Below are 16,690 nucleotides of genomic sequence, written 5' to 3' on the forward strand. Positions count from 1 at the left end.
CCACAGCGCTCGGGACTACAACTCCCAGAGTGCGCGCGGGTCCTTATCCGATCTGGGCGAAAGGCCTGGAAGGACCCGGGCTGTAGCGGCGGCCGCAGCCGTGGGCCCGGCCCGGCCCGGGTGAGCGCTGCGGAGGGAAGCGGTTTCGTGCGGGGGTCCTCGGGCAGGCCCGACGCGTAGCGCAGCGCGGATTGCGGCGTTGATGTTCGCTTTCTACCCCGCAGCAGGAAATGGCAGCGCTAGGCAGATCCTGCCAGGGCATCCCGGCGGGCCCGGCCGTGGAGCTCCCCACGGCGCCGGCCGCTACCCCGGACCGCCACGGCCCGCAGCCCTTAGCCGGCGGCCACGGCCGACTGCAGCCACCCGGGATGGTCATGGCAGGGATCGGAAACGACGGCGTCGACGGATCCTCCGGCCTCTGTCTGCAGAGCAGCTTCGACCTGGCCTCCCTGGCCGCACTCGGCAGCCACCACGAGGGGCTGACGGTGGCCCCGGTGAGCTCCTTCACCAGGAGCCGCAGCCAGTAAGTGCCAGAGCCGTTCCCGCGGGGCCGAGGCCGGAGCGCCGGCAGTGGGGAATGCTCCGGGTGCTTTGCGAGGCAGCTGGGGTTTGTTTCCTTGCAGCAGTCTTGCACTGGAAGGAGGTTAGAATTGTGTTGTGCTCGGCTAAAGATCATGACGCTGTCTGGTGCGGGATGAAGGAGCCTTTTAAGAGGCAAGAAGGGTGATCGAGCGCACCAGCATCTTTGCATATTTTGAAACTAATGTATTTTTTTCAGTGTTTTTTGAGTATGTCCCTGTGATCCAGATTATTAAGAAACCCAAGCTGGGTCACGTGTTGCTCTTGAAGCATTTGAATTTTAGCAAAAAATTGGTCTTGCCCCTTGTGGAAAAATAAATAACGTAAAGGAGAAAAAAATTGCGTGGAATTCTGTTCAGAGAACTGAGCAATTACGGGCACCTTTGACTTCCTTTGGAACAAAGTGGTCATTTATTGTCCCAAACTTTTATTCCCTTCACAGCTGGTGACATACTGTGACTGTTGATTTCAGATGAAATTTTTAAAGGGGGGAAAATACTGTTTAAAAATATCAGTGTAACCTGAAGATATGATTTGAAGCTAAGTAACTGTTTTTCTTTTGTAGTGTCTCTGTGCGATGTGGAAAGAAGCATAAGCTAGAAGAAGAGGCAGAAGGGTAAATTAACTTGTCTTTTATAGCCTGAAAAATCCTGATTTGCTTTTTGTTTTGTAAAAGATTTGAGCACATCTCACCTACGATACAAACAGGAAGGAAATCTATAATAGTTTCCATTTGGAACTCTTCCCTTGAATGGCACATGAGCCCAAATCAATTTCTGTTACCTTATTAATTGTGTGGCACTGATTTTCCTGAATAGGTACTCACCTTTTACTAAGAGCAATGTGGATTTATCTTTGTTGAGGTTGCATCGCCATAGTGTCTCAATGCTGCTGAAATGCACTTTCTATAATGTTTGTTCCTGTAGAATGCCACGTTTCTTTTTTGACAATTGTAAACTTACTTTGTTTCCTAGCTGTCCTGTGCGGAAGAAGAGACTGACAGGAGCCAAAAATTGCCCTTTGAATCCCAGCACTGAAGAATGGATTCTTTGTGCAGGTCAGCAGGCAGCTGGGGAGGTAGCAAGTCAGTATGGTGGCAGCGGTCCTGAAACTGCCATGTTAGAAATTCCCTGTGAAGAAATGGATCAGACAATGGGGGAACAGCAATGCGAGGTTGCTCGCAGGAAACTTCAGGAAATTGAGGACAGGTAAATGCAGGGATTGAGTAGCCTGGCTTTGCTGAGCTTTCCCTTTTCTGGTGGGCATTCAGGGGTAAATCTAGCACTTAACAGTGTGATAACACTGCTGTAAGTCTGAGATGAACCTTATGTTCAAATTCTTTTATTTTAGGCTACCTATGGTCCTGTGAGTCTTCAGGCTGATCTAAAGTTGAGGATGCTAGAGCAGGAGATGCTGAGTAAATAACACCCTGCTCACAATTATAATGCAGCTTTAATATACCATAATGGGGTTTTAATGCTCTTCTTTGAGCATCCAGAGCTCAGCTTCTAACATTTACCTGCTCAGGCTTGACCTCAGCTTTTTTCAACCAACTGCAGCTTGTTCGGTGATTAATACTTAAAATAGGTGTGAATTTGCCATTGTAGAGACTAGCATAAACCAGAGAGGTCTCTCTGCATACTGCAGTAAAGCTGAGAGCCGTCCTGCTGATGGTGTGATGTTGGGTAATGGGGTGGCTATAGACAGTCTGCTGTAGTCATTTAATAAATTTATGTGCATTCTGGCCCTTGAAAGATTTCTGGGAATGGCATGTGTATGTATCAGTTAATTGCAGTTGAGCTGGTATTCCAAACTATCTAAAATGACCACTGCAGATGATTAGAAAAGCCAAAAGTTTCAGAAATTTTAAAACAAGGGTTTTTTTGTAGATTACTCCATAGATGATGTATAAGGAGAAGTAAGGTACTGTTTGGCTGCTATTTTTTTTTCATGGGTAAATGAGAGTAGTGAAATATGTCTCTGTTATCTGTCTATGTCTGCTTTAGTCCTCTTGGAGGATTGTCCCCTATTCTTCCCAGCTACTCTGCTAAATTTTCTATAAAAGGTTTACCAAAAACAAAGAAGATGTTTCTATTTGTTCTAAACACTTCAACAATTTGTGCCAATTCGATCTCAGAAACTGGCACAACGTTGTAAAAAGTGAAGCACTGATTTCAGTACCTTGGCAATAATTCTCAAAGTCCAGTTTTGGGGAATTGAGCGGGTGAAGCAGCTGCATAGCTGAGACTCACTTGTGTAATGTGACTGACTTGTACAGTTTCCATTGGAGGGAATTTGTTTATTTTCTCTCAGTGTATGTCTGCACACACTGCTGGCATAACACAGGGGGTAACAAAGCTACCTCAGGTACTAGAAGTGGCATAGCTGCTCCAGTGGCTTGTGTGATGAGTCCTTCTCAGGCTATTTTTGGCCCAAGAGAGACTCATGTTAACATGGCCCTGCTGCTTCTGGTACCCAGCCTAGGTCAGAGATCTGCACAGAGCAGAGCACGTAGATGTGACTGTAGTCTGCAGTGGATGTTCCTGTTAACAGTATGTTCAATAGTGTTTATCTCCCTCTTCCCCCTCCATTCCTAGGATAATTGATGAAGATGAGGAAGTTCATGCTGATGGAAATGTTAGCAATCTGCCCACTCTTATCCTGTCAGATACCCTTAAGAAAGGGATGAAGAGGGATTTTGGTGAAGTCCTGACAAAGAAAATAATAGAATCTATGTAAGTTCTGGAGGAAATCATGGTGCTATGTAGTGAACACGTGCAAATGAAAAGAGAGACCTCGTTTCATGTTTTTTGGAGATGTCCTTGATTACTGCATGATGCAGCCAATGTTGCATAACAGACCATTCATATGGTTAAAAATAGGAAAATCTATCCTAGTGCAAAAAAGAAATCAGTGTAACTGTAGTGGTCATCAAGCATCTGATTTGTACTCCTCATTTCTACTGAGTGAAATTTGTTCAGTGAACCCATCTAAGTTTTGGTTTTATGTATATGAGTTTTCAAAATGAGAAGATCCTGAAGTGTGATCAACAGTGGTCAAGTTTGGTGCAAACGGAGAGGAAATAAAGGGTTAGAACTAGAAATAATGGAACTAGTTAGGGAAGAGGAAATTTAGTAAGGGGGGGAAAAAATGTATATATGTTCTGGAATATAGTTCCTGGCTAGCTCAAAGGATGAAGATACAAGTCTTCTGCATTTAATAGCTGTGCTTGGAGAACTTAAATTTTACTGAAACTCCATCCCTTCTAGGAGCCGTCCTTCTATGGAGCTGGTGCTTTGGAAACCTCTTCCTGAATTCATGACAGATAAATTGAAGTCTGTTTCTGTTAAGAACTTCAAGCAGCAAAGTACAGAAGTGTGTCAAGCTAAGCAGCCAACACCAAGAGCTCCTTTTGACCCACAGACTGAAACGTTCCCTGCATCACAACAGACTGCCATGTCTCCAGATCCATATGCTAGTTTGGGAATATCTGGGTGTGCAGAAGAAGAAATGGAATTGTAGATGCCAGATTTTAGACTGGAAGTGGTGAGCTTCTGATGCTTATTGTTGATGGGGTTTTTTGTTGTTGTTGTTTTTTTTTTTTTTCTGGTTTGATGTGTGATCCTGAAGTTATATTACTTGTTTTTTGTTCTTACTAACAACCATAAGCACACCACAATCATTGGTTGGCCAGGAAACACCCTAAGATTTCTGTGTTCCTATCTGTTAAATATTCTTACTTTTACTCAAAAGGTAATTCAGAGGCCTTTGGAACAAGGAAGTAGCTTTCCATCTTGCTTAATGGTGAAATATCCTCTTAATTGTCCTTGGTAAAATATAAAATCCAAATACTGAATGTAACTGTGGCTTAAGCCACACCTTTCTCTTACTGAGCCATTGAAACTGGTGCACATACTATGCTTGGCCATTTGGTTTAATTTGAATTACAAAATGTAGAGGAATAAATACCTTCAAATCTGGTGACTGACAGAAAAGCAACCCCTCTGGTAATACAGCTTTTCACACCATCTTATCTGTTTGGACTTGATGTAAACTCACATGTAGAAATTATACAATCCTTGGGGTGGTGGGGAAGGAATACTACAGCTGAGCTGAAGTCTTTTGCTTTGTAGAAAGTAAAACCAGCATTTATAATTTGCAGGATACCTGCTAACTTCAGTCATCTTTGGTTCATTGGCTTTTAAATTTTATTTGTGGGTTTTTGATGTTCCCCTCCCCAAACAATGCAAAGTTTGGAGAAAAGTGCTTCTCAGCAAAGAGATTCACATTTTACATTTAAGATTCTTTGTATGCATGGATTTGGAAAGTCAGTTGAAGACAGTGTAACTTCTGATGAGTGGCATCCATTAATTTGGATAAACAGGGTAAGTAAATCAGATAACAGGGAGCTGCTTGCTGCCATTAGGAGGGTCAGATGCTGGATTATTGTCTGTACCCAAGTCCCAGCCTTTACGTAGTGAAGTAAAGGAGATGCCTGTCTTTATCCTGAGAGAATCTATAGACATAAAATTTAAGCCACAGTATGTGCCAATAACATAGCATCTAATTGCTTATACAGATGTATGCCAAAAGAATTTTCTACCCTGCACAGGGTGCCAAGGAAAGGAATCCACAATAAGCTATTGCTTGTACATTTTCTCAATGCACAGCAGTTCCTTATGCTTAAGGTTCTCTAACTTGTTTAAGGTTTTTATCTTTTGTTCATAAGTCCTTCAGCTTTCTCAGAGATACCTGAATTCAAGCTTTTCATAAGAAACCCCTTTCCCAGTAACAGGTTCTGTTCAGAGTCCTCCATCCCAATCTGGTTTTGACATCTTGCTGACATAAAGGAGCAAGTACAAAGTAACACAGCTGCTCATGTAAGAAAATCTACTCTTCTTCTGCAAGTTAAGAGATAATCCTTCTGATAATATTCTTTACTGTTGAATAACCCATAGCTGAAAGTTTAAAATCAAGCTTCTGTTTCTGCAGTCATGCTTCATTTCCTTTTGGTTGTTCAAGATGCCTGTTTGTTAAACCCTGTTTATCTTGCTGCTTTTGTTGAAGGTTGTCTAAAAGTTTCTGTCTCTTGATAAAACATTTCAGAGCTTCACTAGAAACACTCCAGCACTTGATTAGGTTTACTCTGGAAACCAGTATACACCTATACCATTCTGGAAGGTTCATTAAGTTGAAGAACAGGTGCAGCCTATCTTGCTATAATGCCTAATTTCATTTCAGGGTCTGCTATGAAGCTCTTGCATGAACTGTGTAATATTTCTTACGTGTTATTAAGCTGCTGAAGGTGTTTAAAACCTACAGCCTTTGATGTGCTCCAGTGGTTGAGTAGAACATAAAGCAGTGCAGTTTGGAGAAGGCTGTAGTCACTGCAGGTAGAAAATGTGGTGCCTCCAAGTAAATAACTGCTTTTCAGCTTGCTGGATTATAGTGAAAGTTCAGAGTTGGAAGTATTTCAGGGGAAAGCTCTGAATCCTAAATAAACTGAAAAGAAAGGATGAAAATTTCAAAAATGTGATGAAACCATCTCAGCAACACTGAAGTTGCAATAGAAGATGCAAAAAAACTGTAGGAGGCCTAAATATATGAAATGTTGCAGTTGTTTTCCTCTTAAAAAACACCAAATTGCATATCAGATTTGCAGAACAAGAAGCTGCTGTAGATGGCTTTTAAGCATACTTTTTTCCCTGCTAGGTTTGTACCAAAGGTTGACTTTCAGAGGTGTCTTTCCTCTTAATTCAATGCCAGTAGGGCATCACTGATCTGTTACCTGCCATCTAAAACAGTATAGTGGTAGACTGTTGACAAAGACTATGAGATGGAGAAAGAGTTGTCTTAAGAATTTTGCTTTGATAGAAAACATTTGCTTTCATTTTTTCACAATGCATTTCTGCCCTTGAGATAGGAGACAGTGGGTTTGAATTGCTTAAATTGATAAAAAGAGTGGGCTAGAGTGGGAACCAAGTGACAGGAGCACTGAGCTACAGCAATCACTTGGAGAGGGTGACTGGATGAGAGATCAAGCTGTGGGCATTTACAGACTTCTGTATTTATGGGTTTTATTTGTTGTTGTCATTAAAAGATTTTTATTAATGCTGTTCACAGATGGGATGGTAAATGCAATGCAGTATTAGGGAAAACCTTATTTTGAAATATGGAAGATCTGATTCTGGTCTGTCTTCTCTTGGGACCAAATCACCCTTTGTATGTCAGTTTTCAATAAATTTTCTAAAATATTTTTTAGATGACTGTTTCATTCGTGGTAAGAGTGAAAAAACCTTGGGACACTATCTACAGTCCTTCAGCTGGACAGTAAAGTACTCTTCTGGCTTAAGAAGACTTGAATTTAACTATGTTATGGCAAAGACATGCCCCTTTTTTCTTCCACAGTATTCAGCAGGACAAGGGAAGGCAACAGCAGGGTAGAATAATAAACCTGAAGCTGCCAGGAAAGAAGAGCAATAGGGCTACCAGTAGCTGTTGCTATAGTTTGTGTTTTCAGATGTTTTATTTTACTTCAGAGTAAAACTATTCAGCACTAAGCAAGCTAGGTGTTCTTGAAGTTAAGGGAAGTTTGAGTAAAGTTTTAAATTCAGAGTTTAATAATTTTGTTGGAATGTAAGATTTTTCTTTTTTGTGTACCATCATAGTGGACTTGATTCCGGTAGAAAATTGTAGTAGGCCTCTAGCTGCCAAACAAGAACTCTTGGTGTTTTTAGTGGAAGACATCTAAGGAACTATTAACAGCTTGTTGTGGGACATAGTGCTTGCAGTAAGTCAGGATAAAGCATGCCAGGATAGAGCTGTTAAATTGAAAAAGGGACGCAAAACAATGTAAAGACCCTGTCCTTGAACATTTCTGTCTCCTGTGCTTAACAAGGTTGAAATGTTAAGCACATCCCATGTCCTCCTGTGATGGAAAGGTTTTACCACACTTTCCTTGAAGTTTTTAGATGTTGAAATGGCTTGCTCATGGTTTCCAGGAGGGGGTGGGGCTCTGTAAAAGGGTGCTAACAAAATGTAATGCACAACTACAGATCAAATCCTCACTTTTTTTTTTTTTTGGACTCGCAACAATTTATTTGATACTCTTGCAGTCATCCCTGTTTACCACCTTGAAAGTAAAGCAACTTACTCTTCTGGCTACTTGAATTTTCAATCCAAATTTGTTATACTGTGCAGCTGTAGTCTTCACTTCTACCCACTTTTCAGGTAGAAGCCTTCATTATAAGCTAGGTTAATCAAGCTTGTCATCCAAAGCACTCCTGTCACCTGGAATGTTACTGACAGAAACATCTCTAGTTTTCTTTCCTCTCCACCCAAGTTATTCTTGTCAAAATAGAATGCAAAACATGACAGTACTGAAACCAAGAACAGCTGTGCCAACACCTGCAACAGCTCTCATTTTCAGTATAAAATTTCTTCTGTTTCTCCAAGTGTTTTTAACATTGTGATAAATACTGCAGCAAATGGATGTGGACAATGAGAAGTCCTGCTGTGGTATTTAAAATTGGCTCCTGCCTGCCAAGGCCATTTGGATTTCCTGTGGGAATAAAGAATCTGCAACTGTTTTCACACTGTCTCATACCTACCTCCCCTCAGACTGGCCACTAGGGTGCCACCACTGCTGACTTTTTGAATATTCAGACTTTCAGTTCCTGCCACCTGCCTGCTTTACAGAGGATGAAGGTTTTGCCCTAGTAGCTCTGGCCCTCGTATAAACCCCCCTACCACATCCCAAAAGGGAACTGCTGAAGCATCCAGCTGAAGACACCCTGTGAGCATCAATCAGTGCACTGTGGTAGGATGAGACACCAAGGGACCTGAACTTAAATGCTCCAAGGCCCAGATACTCTCCCTTCCCCACTGGGTTCTAAGGCAAAAAAAGGGTCAGTGAGCTGCACTGCATTTTAATTGCACTGATACAGTTAAATATTAAATGGACAAAGCAATTCTACATAGCAAATGGAAAACAAGCATTTAGTGAAGCTGTGAGACTTAAGAGACTATTAAGGTCTAGCCCAGTTGTCTATACATGAATATCCCACTTGAGTTTTTGGTATTAAAATTTTAACCCGAAAACAAAACATTTTCAGGTACATAGAGGATGAGCAAGTTATTGAGTAACAAACCTGCCTCTCTCCTAAGCAAACACTGACTTGGGGCAGCCAGGGCAGGACAGGACACCCTAGGCTTTTTCATACCCTCATGCTATCTACTAGCATGGGTAAAGATGAGAAACACTTTTCTGTATGGACTGGATTTTCCCCACATACACCCCTCCAAAGGAGCATATGCTGATATTCTTCCAGGACATTTATCCAAGGGGAGTTAACACTACCAGGTTAGACACTGATGAGCTGGGGAAAGAGTTCCTTGGCAAAGCTGTCCTCCCACGCGTGGTCAGCGCCAAGCGGAGACGATGTATCACTGAAGGGCGACAGGGATCCTTCATACCCAGAGTCACTACAGCCATCCAACAGGTAGCTTGAGGCTTCAAGGCTATGACAAGAAGAGAGCAGATGAGAAATGCCCAGTTCAGGCATGAAGCTGTCTACAGGTTCCTTCTTCACAGACACTGGGACTTCAGGGATGGCTTTGTCATCAGATGAGGAGATATTTTCTTTCTCGATTTTCACAAGCATATTGGTTTGGTTGCCCACTTTGACAGGAATCTCCACTACTAGGGGTTTTGTATACACATGATCAAACCTTATGAGTTCATTAATGGCTTCCAGCTTAGCTGATGGGGACCCCAAAGAGGGAGACAGGGCGGTTGGTATGGAATTTGTTTCTCCAGAGATCTCTTCCTCCAGCTTTTCCAGGCACGTTGACTCTGAATCAGCATATCTGAGAAACATCTCTGGGTCCAGACTGTCCAGAAAGCCCAGTAGGAGATCAGACTGCAAAATGAAAGGCAGTTTTAGGAAGACAGGTTATTACTGTTACAGCCAAACACCAAATACAGCATCTGTTAACCCCCAGGTGCAAGTTAAAATACACTGATGCAATCACAGTTGTTTTACCAAGAATATCAAACACACAGTTAAGGCAGTTCGCTATCCTGCAGAAATTCAGAGATTATGGTAAGTTGGTAGGAACCACAGTAGGTCACATCTGGTCCAAATTCCCTGCACCAGCAGTCATCATAGAGCACATGGCACAGGACTGCACCAGATGGTTCTTGGCTATCTCCAGTGAGGGAGATTCCACACCATTCTGGGCAATCTGTTCCCATGTGGGCACAGTCATTCTTTGCCCACAGGTTTTTTTGCAAGGGTACTGGCAATCCCAGAGACTTATACATGCATTTGAGACTTACAGCCACTATTAGAAGCTCCTTGAGATCTTGTACGCATGAAGTACAAACACCACCGTGCCTGCTGGCTATACAGAGCACAGACCAGAACCTGGCTTAGGCAGATCTGTACATGACCAAAGCTGTGGGGGCTGGGTTTTTTCATGTGGGTGGTGTTGAACTCCTATACTTACCTGACACAGCCTAACACAGCTCTTCTGAGCCACAGATAGGGCAGTCCAAGATTTAGAAAACAAATCAACTATGAATGGATATCATCTAATGGTTTAACATCAAAACGTTACAACGCTAGTCTTAAATCTACAGTGGTTCCTACTTTCATGGACAATTTGTATAGGACTGGATGTTCACCTCAGAGTCTGAAGAATCCCCACCATCAGAATCCATGTGGAAACTATCAGAAATGGTGACTGCTGGGCCTGCACCTGCTGCAGAGGAACACGTAGTCTGAGTGCTGCGGACTCAGCGGACCCGGTCACCAATCTGATCTCATCCACCTGGGATTCCTTCATAACCTGTACCAAGACAAAAAAAAAACCTTAGTCACTGAAAATATTCTCACAGGCAGTACAGTACATTATATTGAATATTATCATTTTTCTGCAAAGGCTTTCAACATAAAATTCCCTATTTGCTTGTTCTGTAAGAACCTGAAGGTAAGACAATTTCCAAGGTTAGCTGAAGCTTCCCTACACTGGCACATTTATTTTGTTTGACACTTTTAAATGACTGCCTGACCCTCTCCACCACGTCTGAGACCCACCTATGTGACTGTAACAATTTCTACTTCACTTCTATAACAAAAGGTAGAAAACCAGATAAAACTGTCTTAAAACAGCCTGGAACAAGTCAGCTTTCTACCTCTCACATTACCAGTGGCACTCATTTCGACTTGGCACCTGCTGAGTTTCAGGAGAGCCTCCATATGGAGGACAAAGGTATTTCCAGTAAATCCCTGCCCACAGCACCGAGGTTGCAGAGCGGGGCAGCTCTGCCCAAGGCGGGGGCGGACACGGCAGCAGCGCGGCTCACCTGGAACTCATCACCCTCCTCCTCCGTCTTCAGAGCATCTAAACCCAGGCGGCAGCGGAGCTCCTGGTTCTCCCGCGCGAGGTTACACGTCCTTTCCCGCAAGAGCTGGTTTTCCCGCAGCAGCTTCTGGTTCTGCAAAGAGCCGTGTGAGGCAGGGAGGCCGCTCCATTCCTCCCCCTCCTCCAGCCCCTTATCTCCCCCAGCCCCTTACCTCCTCCTCCAGCTCCACCACCTGCTGCTCCAGCTCTGTCATCCGCGCCTTCTTCCTGTCGCGGGCACTCTGGGCCGCCACCCGGTTCTTCAGCTTCCTGCAGGGCAGAGCGGCTGTCAGCAGATCTTGTACCCATCGAGTACAGCCGCAGCCTTCGCACCGCTGGTCCCCACTCACCTGCGCAGCGCTTTCTCCTCCGGGCTCAGATGCGTGAGCCGCTGCCGCTTGCGGGCCGGCTGCGTGGTCTCCATCCCCGGGACGCCGGGGTCGGCTCCCGTCGGCAGGACAACGGACAGATGCCGGGCAGCCGCGTGGCCGGGAGCCTCGGCCGCTTTGCTAGGGATGAGGAGCAGCCGCGGGGCCGCGGCACCGGGCAGCGCTGCCATGGCGGCACGGGAGTACAGCGGACACGCCGCCCGGCGTCACCAGCGCGGCCGACTGCGGCCCGCGCCGCCACGCCCGGATTTCTACTATCGTGGCTCTTGCTCATTGGCTGCGGGGAGTGACGCCAAGGCAGGAAGAGTCTGTGATTGGTCCTAGGCCGCGAGCAAGGGGGGAAGCAAATTGCATCAGACAAGAGGGCTGCGGGCGGCGAGGGGCGGGGCTTGCGAGGGGCGGGGCTTGCAGGGGTGTCTGGGGAGATTGGGGCCGTGAGGGACCGTGAGGGACCGTGAGGGACTGTCGTGGCTGCCCGGGCCGTGCCCACCCAAGCCGTGCCCGCCCGCGATGGCGGTCGCCGAAGTTGACCAGCTCCTTGAGGAGGCAGTGAACCGCGCCTGGAGGGGCGATGCAGCGGAAGCCTCTCTCTGGTCTCCTTTCTGGAGCCCGTCTGTCACAAGTAACACAAGCATAATAATGGGGAACACAAATGCCACGAATGGAGCTGTAGCAAATGCCATAAGAATGGGCTGAAAATGGGCTGAGAAGACTAAAAAAGCGGCAAGGTTCGTGACTGACGAGAGGAAGTTGCAGGAGACCATGCAGAAATCCCTCAGGGGTGTCCCAGGCTGCCCCCAGCCTGTTCTGAGATGCAGCAGTGCTGTGCGGTGAGCGAAGTGAGCTCCACACTTCTGTGGTGCCTGTCGAAGAAAATCACCCGGCCGCGATGGGTTGGTGTCAAATCTGATAGATCTAGGGTTCAGACAAACGTTTTGTAGGTAGAGAGCCCAGAAATACTCTGCCCATGGGAATGCAGGTGTTCAGCGACCTACCGACAGCAAAGCACAGCCGTGCAGGGCATCGAGGGGTGTTTGAACTGTCGACAGCTCGGTGCCTGAAGCTTTCCAAGTTTCCACTTGTGACACTTGCCAACGACCTGAATAGTTATGAAATGTCGAGACTTTGGCTGCTCACAATTATTTCTGAAAGCCATTTGTACATTGATTTTAAATTAGTTGAGATGTTGGACACTAAAGGAAAACACGAGCTTTGGAAGATCAAAGACACTGGTGTGCTGGCTTGGCATTAATCCAGGACTGGAGTTCTGCCAGGCTTTCATGATACAGAGAACAAACTGCATTTGTAAGTTTGTGTTTGTTCTTTTCTTGCGCACTGCAGCATGACATTGAGCTAAGGCTGAAAGTTCATCTTTCTACTTTGACACCTTTGTGAAAAATATGGCATTTTTCGATAAGCCTTTTAATCTGAGTGCAAAAAATTTATTTGTTCTGGTCCTGCTAAGCCCCTTAGATGCTGGCCATTGAAAACTATCTGCTTCTCTTTTGTGTCTCTTTTGGATTTGGGCTCATGTTTCTTCTGTAATTCTATATCCCAGTTTAAAGTGCTACTGTTTTCTACCAAAATGCAGGTTCAGTGCTAATAACTGCTTCAGATTTCAGACATCCATTTCAAGAAGCCCTTATTTGCAAGAAAAGTGTTGAACGGGGTGAACAGGGCTGCCTTACATTGTTGATTTGTAGTATTTACAGCTATACTGGGGAGATCTGATTTATCATGAAATTATTTATCATAAAGATACCCAAATGTCTTGGCATTATGACTGAAGAAAAATCCTAACCTTCTGTCCGCAGGTGATTTAATTTTCCTATTTAATTATATGTGGAACCAGAGCCCATGTAAGGCATGCTTCCTTTTGCAACAAACACTTGTGATCATGAATAAACCACAGAAGTGCAGGGAAATATGTACAATATGAGCTGCTTCACAGTGATGTGTAACCAACAAAAGTGGAAGCTGCCCTTGGCACTGGTGGTGTCCATTGTTACTGAATATAATAATGGCATCCATTAGCATGTCTAGTGTTGGCAGTAATAGCTAGTGAAAGAAGTGCATGACACCCTGCATTCTAGTCCTGTTGAATAGTTGTAGTAGTACTAAAACTGGCTCTGGTCCAGTTGCTTAGAATATATTTAGGCTCACAAATATTATGTTACTACTATTAGGATATATAAAGTGTTTTATTGAATATATGGTTGAGTCACTGGGTAAAAGAGGTCCATAAAGCAGGTGATACCACTGTGATACCCTTTCAGAGAGTTTTAACAAAAAAGCTTCAAGTCTGATTCTGATTTCTACTTTTTTCCCCCCTTCACTGTTTACACATTCCAACCTTCGTATTTTTTTTTTCCAGTCACTGGATTTAATCCTGTGATCCACGTGACTCAAGAATACTTCTCACCCTGCCTTCACCCCATGGGGGATTCAGCACTATCACCAAGGATGTGCCAACAAAGATACTGTTGGCTGTCCTGCCAGAAACCACATTAGTTCCTGTTAAAATAGCTTTATGTTTTATGTTCCAAGTGGCCAACCCACCAGAGGAAGGAAATAATTTTGTTTAACGAAGGTGGAGAGGCTTTGCACTTGTGTAATCTCAGATAGAGAGAAAGAAACGTGTGTTGAATGTTATCTACACATGAGAAAAGGGGGAATAGGGGAGGAAAGTAAAATTAACTTATAATCATAATCTGAGAAAGAACTTGCTTGCCAAATGTGTGTCTGAAAATACTTGGATGGTGGCCCAGGCCCCCAAGTTCTTGACAACAGCTGAAGTGTTCCCATACCTGTATCAATAGCTGATTAAAGGAGAAGAGAACCTGTTTTGCAGCCTAAAACAAGGTTATTCAAAACCTGTAAACTAGTTTTATTTATTCTTAAATTTTGTCATTACACATTGGGATTCAGGAGTACATCTTTCAAAGTTCTAGTGCTCTCAGTCTTAGGGAATATGCAGAATCTGTATCCTCTGGCTACTGCAAGGAACTGCCACCCTGCCTGCTTGCTGTCCAAAGTGACACTGGCTTTCCCTTCTCTTAGCACTGCCACAAGCAAGCCCTAGGCACTGAGGCTCACCTTGGAGTTTCTTTGGACAGTTCAATTCCACCGCGCTCATTCAAAGAGGTTGTGCCCTATTCCAGGTTTAATGGTAGATTAGCAGCAATAAATTTCAATGCAGTACCTTGTAAAAAAGGGGAGAAAGGAAGCAGACTGTCCAAAGGCCAGGTGGACAGGAATGTATAACAACTGATTAACTTAATTTTTAGGAAATATGAGCCTCCATTGTGGCCTTCTTCTGTAGTGACCTCTTTGCATCACAGATTTTTTGGCAACAAAATAATCTCACGTTTCACAGCTTCTGACATTTTGTGTGTGTAATTCCTTTCTCTATTGTTACAGAACACAAGATGGCAGATTTTTCTTAAAACAGTCTAATGATTTATTATCTTTTTTTTTGAGCGATAACAGTAAATTTGAGATCAAACAATCTCTGTAAAAGTCTCAGAAGGTTCTTTGAATCTCCATTGTGTTTCCCCCCTGAATTTTACTTGCATTGTAATTCCAATTTTCTTCATTTTTAGACTCCTCTGAAACTCAAGAATTCACTTGTCTCAGGCAAGACCAGAAATCAACAAATGTGTATAATTTTGTAGCAGTTGCAATTTTTTGTCAATTTACTAATTTTTCCAGAAAACTGACATGCTTATTAAACACCAGAGGTCCCAGTGTAGAGACAGCTTCCTAATCCCCCTCACACTGTCAAGGAATAAAGGGAAAATCTATCTGCTTACAAGGACATGGCAATATTTTGAGATAAAGATCTCTTGATGTGATTCTTTCTGTCAGAGAAGCAAATTTCTCTTGCACATTCAGAGCTTGGAGCAAACCACTGATGGGAATTTAAAAGAAGACAGGATATCCACGCCACAGTAAACAGAAAGGTTGGCAGCCCTGTGCTACCAGTTCTGGAAGAGTGAAATGTTACTGGAAAACTCTGCAAACATTAGTCATGTAAACAGATCTTTAAACATAGCCACTGGATGCCCTTGGGAAGGTTCATGCCATCTGCCAGTCCCTGAGAGACTCCAGCTGAGAATCAAACAGCATTGGTCACTTAGCCAGGAAAATGGCCTCAGGTCAGGTAATCTGTTTGGTGAGCACCCTGATCTCTGCAGGAATCCCACAGGTCAAGAGGAGGTTGTAGCTGTCATTTGGGCTTTGCTTGTTGTTCTGGCTTCTGCTTCCAACCAGCTTGGCCCATCCTCTTCCCACACCATTGCTCTATTGCTCTCTCAATTCTGCTTCCATTCATGCATTCCCTTTCCCTGTAAAAGGTCCAGCTGTTGGCACTGTGGTGCTTTGCTGTGGTTTGTCTGACTGTAGTACCTATTTCCACGTGTAGTCCTACTTCAGCTCTTTGGCTTTTCTCTTTCTAGCTTGGTCCCAAGCACAGAGTTCCTCTGCAGGGTTTTCTCTTCCTGCTGGCAGGAAAATGTGGACCAGGGAGCTGTGCAGAGTACACAGGGTTTGGAGGTTCTGGGAGATACCACAGGAGTTGTGCATGGAGAGATGTTGTGCTCACCTGTGTACACTGATGCACAATAACACATTAGAGGTGGTAGTCACAAACAAAAGAAAAAAGGTAAGGGTCCTACACTTATTTGAGATGATACAGCAAGTGCATTGTTTGGGGTGATGCTGCAGAATGTGCTTGGACAGTACAGGAGAGACTGAACTTGCTGCTGCGCTGTCCCAGGGAACCCACAATGCTCTTCTGAGTTTTGTGCCAGTGTCTCACATGTTCAGCAAGCTCTCTGAGGAAAACACTTCACTTGAAATCTCACATACCTAAAAGCTTCTGTTCCTGTAAGTTTTTCTGTTTGCACATCCTGGTTCAGAACTGGAACCTCTTCTTGGAAGACACCCAGGGAGGTAAACAACCATGCTTAGGAAACTTGATGGCTATTTCCTGTTGGCAGAAGCCAGCTCTTCTTTGGAGCACTGCCAGCTTTTGAAAGGGAAAACTTTTTCTTATTTCTTAGACCTTCCCTAGGCTATGAAATTATTTTAGAAGTCCAGAGCCCCTGAGAGTCCTGGAAGCTTTCTCATTTTGTAATTTTGAATTTATTTCCTTATATTCTTCCATTTGCCCTTTTGTATGTAGAACCCTGTCTCCAACTGTCATGTGACGCTGTATGAAAAGAGGAAATTATCAGGAAATGTCAAGTCAGGAATCAGTTCTGTTTCAGCGTAGGTTCAGCAGGACCCAAAACGTGGGGGATATTATCAGAATA

General features: G+C 44.1%; 2 protein-coding genes across 5 annotated transcripts; one reads left to right on the top strand and one right to left on the bottom strand.

Moving 5' to 3' along the window:
* The first annotated feature begins 70 nt into the window (after window positions 1–70).
* CCDC117 (coiled-coil domain containing 117) lies at window positions 71–8,172 on the top strand. Of its 2 annotated transcripts, XM_062504696.1 has the most exons (6): window positions 71–120; window positions 225–523; window positions 1,145–1,195; window positions 1,554–1,787; window positions 3,177–3,314; window positions 3,849–8,172. In XM_062504696.1, the coding sequence occupies exons 2-6, from the start codon at window positions 231–233 to the stop codon at window positions 4,099–4,101; spliced, it is 969 nt and encodes a 322-aa protein (XP_062360680.1). In that variant the 5' UTR covers window positions 71–120; window positions 225–230; the 3' UTR covers window positions 4,102–8,172. The 2 variants fall into 2 exon arrangements, with proteins under 2 accessions (XP_062360680.1, XP_062360681.1); XM_062504697.1 differs by lacking the exon at window positions 3,177–3,314 and having other exon boundaries at window positions 88–523.
* A 319-nt stretch (window positions 8,173–8,491) lies between these two features.
* On the bottom strand, window positions 8,492–11,572 carry XBP1 (X-box binding protein 1). Of its 3 annotated transcripts, none has more exons than XM_062504692.1 (6): window positions 11,337–11,572; window positions 11,160–11,256; window positions 10,956–11,080; window positions 10,655–10,668; window positions 10,268–10,377; window positions 8,492–9,500 (listed from the first exon to the last, which is right to left on the bottom strand). In XM_062504692.1, the coding sequence occupies exons 1-6, from the start codon at window positions 11,543–11,545 to the stop codon at window positions 8,943–8,945; spliced, it is 1,113 nt and encodes a 370-aa protein (XP_062360676.1). In that variant the 5' UTR covers window positions 11,546–11,572; the 3' UTR covers window positions 8,492–8,942. The 3 variants fall into 3 exon arrangements, with proteins under 3 accessions (XP_062360676.1, XP_062360677.1, XP_062360678.1); XM_062504693.1 differs by lacking the exon at window positions 10,655–10,668 and having other exon boundaries at window positions 9,062–9,099; window positions 9,310–9,500; window positions 10,268–10,431; window positions 10,949–11,080; XM_062504694.1 differs by lacking the exon at window positions 10,655–10,668 and having other exon boundaries at window positions 9,177–9,500; window positions 10,268–10,422; window positions 10,949–11,080.
* Window positions 11,573–16,690: the final 5,118 nt, after the last annotated feature.

Source organism: Cinclus cinclus, chromosome 17 (assembly GCF_963662255.1).
Source record: "Cinclus cinclus chromosome 17, bCinCin1.1, whole genome shotgun sequence".
Lineage (NCBI taxonomy): Eukaryota > Metazoa > Chordata > Aves > Passeriformes > Cinclidae > Cinclus > Cinclus cinclus.

Bases quoted from the DNA above. Each gene is read 5' to 3' on its own strand.
- CCDC117 (XM_062504696.1), top strand. From the start codon at position 231: ATGGCAGCGCTAGGCAGATCCTGCCAGGGCATCCCGGCGGGCCCGGCC. The intron at 524-1,144 runs GTAAGTGCCAGA...TTTCTTTTGTAG, and splicing joins TTCACCAGGAGCCGCAGCCA to TGTCTCTGTGCGATGTGGAA. The intron at 1,788-3,176 runs GTAAATGCAGGG...CTCCATTCCTAG, and splicing joins CTTCAGGAAATTGAGGACAG to GATAATTGATGAAGATGAGG.
- XBP1 (XM_062504692.1), bottom strand. From the start codon at position 11,545: ATGGCAGCGCTGCCCGGTGCCGCGGCCCCGCGGCTGCTCCTCATCCCT. The intron at 11,081-11,159 runs GTAAGGGGCTGG...GGCTCTTTGCAG, and splicing joins TGGTGGAGCTGGAGGAGGAG to AACCAGAAGCTGCTGCGGGA. The intron at 9,501-10,267 runs GTGAACATCCAG...TTCATTTTGCAG, and splicing joins GGGATTCTTCAGACTCTGAG to TCTGATCTCCTACTGGGCTT.